A 13,071-nucleotide genomic window follows, 5' to 3' on the forward strand; every position below is an offset into this window, starting at 1 on the left:
AAAGAAAGAAGATAAGGCCCAATAATATAAGAAAATCAGTTTACTCTGTTAAAGAAACTCAATTCATATGTATTCTGTATCAGATGAGTAAAAGAATGTACTCAGAATACTCATATGTTTCTCTCTAGGTAGTGAGATTTGGAAGATTTTCTTTAATTTTTATTTGTAGTTTCCTATACTTTCTTACAATAAAATTTTACAAGTGAAAAAAAATTGCATTTGTTTAAAGTAGCCTGAGGGAACATAACAGATGAAATTTAATATCCATCAAAAGGAGAAGATATCCATGGAAACAGGGGTCTTTCTAAAGGAGTTCTGAAAACATGAGCAGCCCCTCCACCCTCACACCTATACGCTGCCTTGGTTGTCTCGCCTCGGCTCCTCTCCTCGCTCCTGCCTTCCGTGTCTGTGTCATTCATGTGGTTTGTATTTTCCTTGTTTTCTGGCCCATGTACATGAACGCAAGCAGCAAAATAAGAGAAGATATAATCACCGTAATAACAATAACAATTACTGTTGTTGCTGCTGCAATGTTATTCTTTAATACGTACTAATGCACCTTCAGGCCCAGCAGTTCCTCCACTATTACTAAAGCCATTAACCCTCTGCCCTGCTCCCAGGCAAAGGCTGGAAAAATACAAATAGTTATATGTATGTCATATTAAAAGAGGGAAAAGATGGAAAAGGAGGATGCGCATAAAAGAGATTGGAGGAGCGGGTACAAAGATCGTGGGTAAATGGAAGGAAAAAGAAAGAGTGATTTCTAGAATCTGGCTCAGACATATTTCCCCAGGCCATGTTCTGTCTCTATGTCTTACTCTCCACCTGCTGAAAGAATAAATCAATGAGGAAAATTAAGCAGATTAAAGCAGAGATCTATTTTTAATTTTCTTCATTTATAATATGAATGTTCACAGCAACCTGTTTTTCTTTATTTTCTGTCCTGACACTTTCTTAATCTAAATTCTTGGAAAGAGTTAATGGGTTTTGTAATGCTTTATTTCACCAACATTTATTTCCCTTCTATATCCTAACTCACTTTACTTATCAAAAAACAGTGTAAAACACTAATTTGAATTCCTAAATGTTTATTATCTAAAGAAAATTTTTACTGCACTTGTGGAAAAGTCTAGCTTTTAATTTTAATTTATTACAAACTTGTATTCTAATCTTGTTCAAGTCTGTCCCAAATACTAAAGAGTTTCTTATTTGTAAACTTTTATATTTCTAGCACCATTATTATGTCTTTTCTCTTTGGCTTTACATTACTTGACTTTGTATTACATTTATTTCCAGTAGTTTTTTCCTTTTAAAGACTATGCTATAGATATTTTTAAATTAGGAAAAATAATCTCACCCACTACATAACAGAATACCTGCTATTCTAACAGAAAGTATATTTGACATCTTCTTATTTCAATTTTCTAAACATGCCCTTTCTTTTCCTTTTCTATAAGCAATGTTAATTAAGGCAATAGATATTGTGACCAATTAAATCACAAAAATTCTCATTCTGCATCTAGAACACTGCCTGGCACTTGGTAGATGCTCAATAAATATTTGTCAAATAAATAATTCCTTGTGTACAACCAAATTGGAATAAAAGCTTACTACTGTAGCACTATTATTCACTTAATAACTAATTAAAAATGCCTCTGATCTTCTTGCCATCAGATGACCTTTTGTTGACTTTTATTGGTTAGCAGCATGAATATTTAATAGTAACAGCAACAATAATGATAATAGTATAATAACTGAAGAATACAGTACTTTCTAGGTCAGGCACTATTAATCTATTTAGTCCTCACAACAACCCAGTGAGGTGGGTACTATTTCTCCACCTTTTTTACATATGAGGAAACTGATGCACAGAGTGGCTAGGGATACATAGGAAGCATAAGAAACAGAACTTGAGCCCAGCTTCAAGACTACACAATACTGCCTCTTCAAGAGCTAATATGTGAGCTCTTAAACAGGGTATGCCTTTTCCTCCAACTAAGTTATACGCTCTTTGAAGAAGAAGCTTTATCTTTCACTCCTAGAATCAGTCACAGCTACAAGAGTAGTGCTTTATACATAGCGGTCTGAACAATTTTTGCTAACTTGAACCCGACTCAATGAAGTATAAAAGAATACTTCATCAATTATTTAAGTATAATGATAACTTGTTAGTTATCATATTTGAATTCAAATAAGATGAAAAAGATTAGCATGAACCATCTCCTGCTGAGCTGGTGAGAGAGTGAAATGAGGAGCAGCCATCTGAACCTTCAAGTAAAATTGTCCAAGAATGTTTTCTAAAGCCATGAGCTCCCTCTGTCCCTTTTCAATGCAACCAAACCTTCTCAATAGAGCAGAGAATGAAAAACATCTGAACTAAACACAGATGATTATTTCCAATTGAAATGGTGGGTGGCAATAACAACAATAGATGTTTGAGGATTTGGGGATTGTGGTGAGCATTTACTATGTGCCAATCACTGTGTTATGAGATTGTGAGGAGGGCAGATCCCATTTCTGGTAGGACTTTCAAGTCAGTGCTATTACTACAATCGGTTCACACATACACAACGCTGTATACAAAGCTGGCTTAGAGTAACTCCAGGTCGGAGCTAAGAGTTGTCGGGGTTGACACACTGCCCTCTGCTTGTGCTTGAATAACTGAGAGATTCTAAAAGAAAAGCTTGATTTGGGACTGTGCACTAGAAACTAAAATGAATCTTCTTATGTAACCCAATTGCCTGTGTCTCTTTGCCATCACACCACAGCTACACTCCATTTTGGCATTTCACAGCCTGCATTTAATTTGGGGATTCAATAGCTTAGGATGAGTGAGAAAAATCACCTTCCTGTCTGTATAAAGCCACAACTGTATCCACTCCTCTGTGGCACTACCATGCTGACACCCAGGACAGAGGACTGAGAGAAAGATAAATTTACACAAGTTTTGCAAGGTAATATTTGCAAATACCCAAAGACAAATTTCTCCCATTGAATAAAATCCTCTCTAAATACAGATAAATAGCATTAATATGCCAGGTAAAATCTGGTGTGGCTATAGACACTTTGGAAAGCAAACATAAATGGAATGCATTTTACATACTTCCCATAAGACTAAGCAAATAAAGTTAAAACTGTCAACTCAGGTAGATTTTGGACACATCAGCAGCTTGAATTATTCTTCAAATATTTGGGGGCTTAATTTAAAACCCCAAAGCACATTAAGCCAAAGAGTTTTAAAGAACCACGAGGGTATAAATTTAATCCACATGTTTCTGATTACTTCTATTTGAATCATTCAAGTAATGTTTTCTAAGTGTTGCCTCAATGTCTATGATATCTTTGGGCATTTTTATGTTTTTCTCCTCAAAAACAGGAAGTTGTATTTTGCCAAGAGTAAATAAACTTAAAATACCAAAGTATTCCCGACCACCGTGCACATCCAAAGCAACAGACTTTTGTGTAAATTCTCAACCTAGCAGCATCATTTTTTTTTAATTGATTGATTTTTGCTGGTCCAATTTTACACCATGTATTTACATGAAGGGAGACAACATACTCAAACGAATTCAACTCCCTTTGTCTCTTTTTTTATGGCCGCACTTGACGCATATGAAGGTTCCCAGGCTAGGGGTCTAATCAGAGCTGTTGCTACCAGCCTAGGTCAGAGGCACAGCAACGCCAGATCCAAGCTGCATCTTCAACCTACACCACAGCTTATGGTAATGCCGGATCTTTAGCTCACTGAGAGAGACCAAGGATCAAACCTGCAATCTCATGGTTCCTAGTCAGATTCGTTTCCGCTGCACCACGACGGGAACTCCAAACGAGTTCAATTCCCAAGGCCTATACCTAGCTCGATATGTTTACCAAATGATGCTGCAAACCTATGCGTCATGGACTTTATATTCACATAATGTAGAAGCAAGTGGACTTCCAGAAGATAGTTCTAAGCTGGATTCTGCAGGAAACAGACTTTAAGACGGAGATCTATATGCAGGAACTTTTCGGGGGAGTGCAAGGCAGTGGGGAAAGCAGGATTTGGCAGAGGGAGAAGCAGGACTGGAATGCAACCTCTGAGGCACAGATGATGACCGTTCAGCAATGTACCAAATGAGGCAAGGGGACAAGCCCTTTGGATCCCCACACCCATCAAGGATGACCAAAGAGAGGGGAGCACAGTCATAGGCCAGGGAAGCTCCCCTTGGCTGGGGGTAGTTTCCCTGAGAGCAAAACTCAGCCCACACAGAATCTGGGTGGGCCCCAGTGTCTACCAAAGAGGGCTATTGCAGTTTTCTGAAAATTAATCCTTTGCACATATAGAACCTACTCAGTCTTTAAGTCTGAACCGTGTATTTATTCAGTCAGCTGGCAAAGGCTTGAGTGTAAGAAAGCCCATTTCATAGAAAAATTTCAACACAATCTACCATGGAGATTTTATTTATCACCATGTACGGCCAGTGTCTGTAGGTCTTTACTCAAAGGAATTTTCTCCTCTTGTCTTCTGAAATGACTCCCTCGAAGACAAAACACCAATAAAAAGTAAAAAAGTTTGCGGGGGGGGGGGGGAATGTGTGCACATAGAGGAAAAAGGCAGTGCTAAAGATAATAATGGGATAAAAACAATATTAAGTTCTATCACCTAATTTTTTCCTTTGCCTTCAATACCTCCCTTTTAATACCTGGTTCCTTCATGCATTCATTCAACAAATGGTTGGTTTATGACCTACTGCTTATAGAAACTAAAACATAAACCATTAATATAGAGCCTAGCCAGAAAGGACCACTGAGACTAAGAGAGGAAAGCAGCACATAAACAAAAAATTACAATATCATCGGATCAAAATAACGCCAATCCTAATTTATCCATGAACTTCCTCTGGATGCTGACAAAATTCCTAAACTCTAGCACCTGATTCAAACCGCAGAATGTTCAGGATTCTCCAGGATGCCACTTCCAACTTATACTCCTGGGGAAGCTCTGAACACACTTCCCCCTCTCCGACCTCTCTGATCCAAACCCCAATCCAAAGTATTAGACGATCCCTGAGGCCGACCAATCATGTCCGAACTTCATGGGAAGAGCGGGTCCAACGTGGAAATGAGAGCTGTCACCCACGGATTCCGTGAAATTCATTTAGCAAATTCTTCCTAAGCCCAACTCCGTGCCAGGGATTGGTCTCAGAACTGAATCCAGACACCGCAATAAACAAGGTCCCTTCCTTCAAGAAGCTTACATGTTAGACGTATAAGCAAACGACAACCCAATAAACAGAGAAATGTATCCTGTGATATCAGATACTGCTAAGTGCTATGAGAGAAGTAACACAGAGGAATGAAAGAGAGAAGACAGCCTAGCCAGACAACATGAGATTTCAGAGAGGAGTCGAGTGAGAGCCACGTGGATGTGAGGGCGAAAGTACTCCAGGCAAGAGGCCACCAAAACTTCAGGGACAGGAATGTGTCCCCAAATCCCTCAGAACTGCTCCTCTGCCAGCTCCTGTCATTGACCTCACACCACGTCTCCATGCTTGCCCAAACATGAGAGCAGCCTGAATTCCCATCCTGCAAGATGTATTAATATATCTCTAGCACATACCTTTTCTTCTAGATATGAATTTTGAGTTGCATGTGTCTGAGCAGTTTAAAAATTTCCTCAAAGTAGAACCCAAGTGTTACCAGTCCCTTATCCAGACAGCATCACTGCTGCTTCCAGATTCCAAACCAGGGAATACTCCCACATCACAAAGGAAACTAGCTAAAACGATTTACGAGATCGCCTCTAAAGTCAGGAACAATGCAAGAATAACCAAAAAGATGTGACATAGAACTACAAGAGAGTCCGTTTTTTTTTATTATTATTATTTTGTTTTGTTTTGTTTTGTTTTTAAGGCCACACCTATGGCATGTGGAAGTTCCCAGGCTGAGGCAGAATCAGAGCTGCAGTGGTAGGCCTATGCCACAGCCACAGCAACGCAAGGTACAAGCTGCATCTGTGACCTACACTGCAACTTGTGACAATGCCGAATCCTTAACCCACTAAACAAGTCCAGGGATTGAACCCACATCCTCACAGACACTATGTCAGGGTCTTAACTCACTGAGCCATGACAGGAATTCCTCTTTTTAATTTTAGAATGAAATCCATTCAAAGCCCTTTATTTGGTACAATTAGATCCAATGATGAATCTTTTTAGTTTGGGAAATAAACATGCATTTCCCAGAGTTCCCGTCGTGGTGCGGTGGAAATGAATCTGACTAGGAACTATGAGGTTTCAGGTTCGATCCCTGGCCTTGCTCAGTGGTTAAGGATCCAGTGTTGCTGTGAGCTGTGGTGTAGGTCGCAGATGCGGCTTGATCCAATGTTGCTGGGGCTCTGGCGTAGGCCAGTAGCTACAGCTCTGATTAGACCCCTAGCCTGGGAACCTCCACATGCCGTGGATGCAGCCTCCTCCCCCCCAGAAAGGACAAAAAACATGCATTTCCCATTATATATGTACATGTTTATACACTTTTCACATGAAACATATAAATATATATCCATTCCCCATCCTTTTGGCGTAGAGACAGGTGCCCAAGACACAAAGAGTTCCATTCTATAGTTCTTAAATACAATAATGAGAGCCAGACTCTCAAAGAAAGCAACCTTCACTAATAATCAATGTTCTATTTTGCTGTGTTGTTCCATCATTTACCATTAGCCCTGTGAGACCTGGTCTTTATGATGCCAGTATCTTCAGCAATTCAGTAAAATTCAACTAACCATTTGGTTCTTTGATTTATATCTGACAGACATCTTAGTGATGAAATGTTTACCTATATTGACTAGAAATACCAGCATAAGACCAACAACCTTAGAAAAACCAAACTCTGCCTATGCAAAACAAATTTCTTGGGTTAACTCACCCACTTAAGATATCATTTTGCTCTTCATATACTTTATACTTCTTTTCCCAATTCAAAATGATCCTCTACCCTTGAAGAGAAGGTAGACAAAGTAATAGCCTTCCAGAAAAGATCGCTCAAGTTTAATCGTGTCATAACTCGATAGTTGCTGACTTGGGTAAGAGATTAAAAATTACCACTCAGTTTCAATATTTGCCTAATAAACTCTCACCTACAGAACTCAGAATCCACATTCTGGTCAATCATTTCCAATCTCTTGACATTCATACTACTTAAGTTACAGTCAACCAGTCAACAAGTATTTATTGCTCTGCAGAACTAGTGAAATAAGCATAGCAATAATAAAAAAATTCCTTTTAGGATTACATATTCTAGAACTGAAACATTAAAAAGAACCACAACCTGTAAAAAGACAGGAGCAAAGAGTATTAAGAAAATACTACTTGAAAGTGCTGGCAAATGTCTTCTTTTTCCCCTGACTCTAGAAACATCAAAAGAATATCTTCAAGATTTATTTATTAGGATAAAGTGATTCACTAGGGTGCACATAAGACAATGTTATAACTGCGATTTGTCTCTCAAAGATTTTTGCATTAACTTGTTGCTAATAAAACTGTAAGCTAGTAAGTGTCTATTGTATTTTCCTGTAGATTTCAGCTGGGATTGTAATTAATGAGTTAACCATGTTTAAAACTATAAAATTCAGATACTGAGAAAAGTTTAAAGTCATTAACAAGTTATATTTTAGACAAATATTATGAGTGTACTATATTTCTGAATCTCAATTCCTGAAATTACACACTTAAACACACACACACTTAAACACACATATTTCCCCCTTTGTGGAAAAAAAAAATTAAAAAAAAAAAAACATAGAGGATTTTTAGGGCAGTGAAGGTATTCCATATGCAACTGTAATGGTGGTCACAGGTCAATACACACTTGTCTGTACAACACAAGGAGAATTCTAATGTAAACTACAGACTCTAGGCAATAATAATATATTAGTATTGGCTCATGAGTTCTAACGAATGTACCACATCTATGTTCATAACAAGAGTGACTGAGGGTGGAGAGGCGGGGGACATGAGGAGGTACACATGAACTCTGCTTTTCTCACTTTCCTATAAACCTAAAATACTCAAGAAACATAAAGTCTATTTAAAGAGAGATTTCTAACATCATGATCATCTTAACTTTGTATTAGTTAAACTCAATTAAAATTAATAAAAGATCCCCGTTTCCAGCAGCTACGAATTCAAACAGTTTTAGAAATTGTGCCACTATTGATATGTTTTGATACAATACATCCTGCCAAGCTCAGAAACATTAAAAAGAGTCACCTGCCTTTCTCATTTCCTCTTTTTAGAGCATGTACCTGTACCCTCATTCCAGTTTGAGGCTTAAAAATGACTGTGAACACAGCTCAAAGGGTGTCTACAGATGTTCATTCAAATGACAAATCAAACAGATCATCCTGATCAATCATAGAGAGAAGGCAGATGGTGTCAGGGAGGGCTCTGACCTGGAAGATGTCCCCATTACAGTGTGTCTATGGGCAGTTAGAAGCTCACTTGGTTTCAGAGATATTTTAAAAACTAAGAAGCTTTTAAAATATAGGAGGGGAGGAATTCCCATTGTGGCTCAGCAGTAACAAACCCGACCAGTATCCATGAGGATGTGGGTTTGATCCCCGGCTTCACTCAGTGTGTTAAGGATCTGGCACTTTCAGATCTGGCATTGCTATGGCTGTGGTGTAGGACCGAAGCTACAGCTCTGATTCAACTCCTAGCCTGAGAACTTCCATATGCCGCAGGTGCAGCTGTAAAACAACAACAACAGCAACAACAAAGAGGAAAGAATAAAATAAAATAAAATAAAATAAAATAAAATAAAATAAAAAAAAAAAAAAAAAAAAAAAAAAAAAAAAATAAAATAAAATAAAATAAAATAAAATAAAATAAAATAAAATATAGGGAGGAGAATGGTGGTTCAGTCATTAACACCTATGCTGTTCCTCCTGGGCATTTAGTGGATAAAGGAGAAATGTTTCAACAGAGGAATTTGTGTTGGGTGTTATCTTGGCATTCCCAAGTCTGAGTTTTTCATGCAGGTTCCATTTAACGCAATCTGATGGCCTTAACCTAATGCACAAAGTACTTGTGTCCAGACCACAAGTTAGTGCCAGTGCTTCAGCTGGAACTTGCCATGAAGATGCGAGTCTCCACCAAAGAATCTAGGAATGCAAAGAATCCTTGAAATAACTCAAAAATCAATCCATCAAGGAGTATCCATGGTAAACCTACTGCACATTTACTGTAGAAATAATTTTCACACTAAAAAAGTCTTTTAGAAGTATTGTTACACTGGTGTCATGGATGTACCAATAATTCATAGTTAAACAGAACACAGACCTCAGAAAATATTTCACAAAAATAAATAAGATTATGTCTCTACTAGGAAATAAGCTCAAAAGATGAATTAAAATGTAATATCAGGGGAGTTCCGTCGTGGCTCAGTGGTTAACGAATCCAACTAGAAACCATGAGGTGGCAGGTTCGATCCCTGGCCTTGCTCAGTGGGTTAACGATCCGGCGTTGCCATTAGCTGTGGTGTAGGTTGCAGATGCGGCTCGGATCCTGCGTTGCTGTGGCTCTGGCGTAGGCCAGCGGCTGCAGCTCCGATTCAACCCTTAGCCTGGGAAACTCCATAAGCCGCAGGAGCGGCCCAAGAAATGGCAAAAAGCCAAAAAAAAAATGTAATATCTATTTAAATAATAACAAAAATTCAGGAAAAAAAATAGAGAAAAACATAAATTCCAAAGATCCATGGCAAGAAGGAAATTTTACTACTTCCATTGTCTTAACCTATCACTATCACTCCCTATCACTCCTATTTCTCAAAGTCAAAAGCTAGAACTAAGCAGAATTTTAAAGGTGACTCAGAACAAGCAAAAACCAAAACACCAGTGATTAATGCCAAATTGTCCAGATTATCTGTTTCTCATTGAGTTCACTGTTTCACAGTTTTCAGGTTTTTTTTCCAGAGCTGTGGCCTTCATTTTTTTTTTAATTTCTTTCAATATTTTCAGCTATCTCTTTTACCCCTTCTCAGTATTATTCCCTTTACAACCTTCAAATTAATCTCATTTTTACTCAGACTCACTTTTTATTTTGAAAAGCTACTCTATTTCAAAGTTTAAGAAGAAAAGGAGCACTATTCTATGGGAATTCTCTTTATCAAGTTCAAGAATGAACAGGGAAGTAGTTTCAAATGTTTAAAGAACTAGCCTCTGTTATTCAGATTCAAACATCTAAACTCTGAGCTCAGAAGTTCTCGCTGTGGCTCAGTGGTTAACGAATCTGACTAGCATCCATGAGGACACAGGTTCCATCCCTGGCCTTCTTTGGTGGGTTAAGGATCTGGCGTTGCCATGAGCTGTAGCGTAGGCTGCATATGTGGCTCGGATCTTGTGTTGCTGTGGCTGTGGCTTAGGCCAGCAGCTTAGTTCCAATTCAACCCCTAGCCTGGGAATCTCCATATGCTGCAGATGTGGCCCTTAAAAGCCAAACAAACAAACAAAAAAAACTGAGTTCAGATCAGAACCCTACTTAGGTTCACCTATGACCTCCTGAACTGACAATAAGCTGGCCTCAAAACCGTTGACTTGCCATTGACAAATGTAGCCTAGCCTCCCCTCGGTTGGGCACCTACGACCAATTCTGGAACACCATGGAAAACTATTTAAATGACACAACAATTCAAGAAGCTAAATTCAAATTGAGAGGAAATAATAGGAATAGCAATAAGGACATATTTTAATATATTCTGCAGAATAAAATAGACTACCATAGGATCTGTCTGCAGCAGCAGCTCTCAAAGATTTTTCTGTTCATCAGAACCATCAGGGCTGTTTATTAAAACTTTACTGCTGGAGTTCCCATTGTGGCTCAGCAGTAATGAACCTGACTAGGATCCATGAGGACGCAGATCTGATCCTTGGCCTCACTCAGTGGGTTAAGGATCCGGTGTTGCCATGAGCTGTGTAGGTCGCAGACGAGGCTCAGATCTGGCATTGCTGTGGCTATGGCAGAGGCCAGCAGCTACAGCTCCGATTTGACCTCTACTGGGGAACTTCTATATGCCACAGGTGCAGCCCTAAAAAGACAAAGAAACCTCTACTGCCAACAATTCTTGGACCATGGACCTATGTGGGCTTAGAAGAACTGCATTAGCAACAACTGCCTTCATACTACTATGCAAGGTCTGACCATGACCTTTGTGTTATGTCTACCTTTTTCTCATCCTTTTGCTTTAACTTCTGTGTATCATGTACATTACTATCTTTGGGTATCAGCCTATTTCCCCATTGGTACAAAAAAAAAAAAAGGCATGAAAATAATCTTGGCTGCCATCAGTATCTACTACACAAGGGTGTTTTCTCTTTCTTTGTATGTTATCATTGTTTCCATCGTAAAGTAAACTGTTTGAGAGAACTATATAGTCATAGTTATCAATCATAAGTATTTTTTTTTGGTTTTTCTACCTAGAGAATCATATAAATGATTTGTGTTCATTGCTAATTCTTTAACATTAGCCTTTACTTCCAAAGAAAAATACTGAGATGTTAAATAGAGCTGCTGGCTAAACTGAAAAAGAGAAAGGAATGAAATGATAGGGAAGAATCCCTGGCTCTTCTGCCAATCATAGCCCTCCCTGCATTACTGGCATCCTGGGTTAATGAATGAGGGATTTGTTTATCTGCTCTATCCATCTAATTCACCTGAACTATCCAACTATCTCAACTCAACTCACCACCTCCCTTTGCAAACTAAGGCCTGGTCATTGCGTGTGGAGAAGAAGCCAGACTATAAATTACAAGCCTATATGACTTTCTATCAAGACTTACTGGGGTCCATTCCAATATTGTTTTAGAGCTGGTCACTTGTTTTCACATTTTAGAACCTAATCATATGCAGTATATTCAAATCACGTTATTTCTGTTAAAATCACTTTATACCACACTACAAGCAAGAACATGATGGTTAGAATTGTTTAGCAAGATATTTCTTTTAATTCTGGGCTTGCGAGGAAATCACTGTGTCATACATAGCTTAATTCTAAGCCAGAGCTAAGTGCTAAAATGAGTTCTGAGTATGAGTAAATTCTAGTATTTAAAAGATGAAACGGCAATTACCCATCAAGGTTAACAACTTTGAAATAGACAACAAACCTTGTACTGAATATAGATTCACTGAAGAAAGCAGAAATTGTCAAAACCATAGGTCCTTACCAGAAAGGGACTCCAGCAAACGCAGGAGACGCACATTATAGCCAGGAGCTGGATGACCATTTCAAAATGATGAGACCTGCCTTGTCTGTGCTGCTGACTTTTAAATTTAACTTTTAAAAGTGAAATTCCCGTGATGGCATTGCAAAAGAATGAAATACTAAGGGCTAGGAGCCCCAGAAAAGAAAAAAGTAAAAGATAAAACCTATCTTCCCAGTCTGTGATATGATCTGTTTGGTAGAAACACCAGGTCCTTGATGCTTGAATTTTGTAGTCACGATGCCCAAGGATGGGTAGCAAAGCTACAAAAACAGCAAAAAAACACGCGCCACTCAACATCATCTTAACATGTTTGGATGTAATTTTCGTAGAATGAAATATTGGTTTGGTGACTCCAATACATCGCTCAATGGCCATCACACTGCCTAGAAAAAGAGGGCACAGACCAGAGAACACCATGCAGATACCAAAAATACTGCAAAGGACGTTTGATTGGTCAAAGCGGATCCAGTCTTTATTAGAAGCATATACAAAGACTGCTATGGCTCCATTGATGAGGTGGCCAAAGAAATCTGTGATTACTAGGGTACTAGCCAAAAGCAAAAACGATGACTTGTATTTCTGCCTAAATCTCTGGTATGCCTTCATGAGAATAGCAATGGCAAGGCTGTTTGATAAGATTCCCACTGTCATGAAGATTATTGAAAAAGACACCGAAAGCCCTTTTTCCGTTTGGCAAGTTGCATTTGAAAGGAGCTCGGTTGCAGGAGATGCTGGCTCTTTGGAACTGTTCATGGACATTGTTGTGGAGTAAGAGCTGGCCACTCAAGTCATCTCCTTCTCAAAACACTGCAGGCTTGCAGTCCAGAGATCTG

At 38.7% G+C, this 13,071-nt stretch overlaps 1 protein-coding gene across 4 annotated transcripts in view; it reads right to left on the reverse strand.

Moving 5' to 3' along the window:
- Window positions 1–13,071, reverse strand: part of PTGFR (prostaglandin F receptor) — a 49,734-nt gene that overhangs the window by 34,696 nt on the left and 1,967 nt on the right. For 3 of the 4 annotated variants that reach the window (XM_005665359.3, XM_013999328.2, XM_013999325.2), the window contains exon 2: window positions 12,200–13,068. In XM_005665359.3, the coding sequence (XP_005665416.1) occupies window positions 12,200–12,997 (798 nt within the window). In that variant the 5' untranslated portion in view covers window positions 12,998–13,068. 4 annotated transcript variants of the gene reach the window in all.

Source organism: Sus scrofa, chromosome 6, assembly GCF_000003025.6.
Source record: "Sus scrofa isolate TJ Tabasco breed Duroc chromosome 6, Sscrofa11.1, whole genome shotgun sequence".
Lineage (NCBI taxonomy): Eukaryota > Metazoa > Chordata > Mammalia > Artiodactyla > Suidae > Sus > Sus scrofa.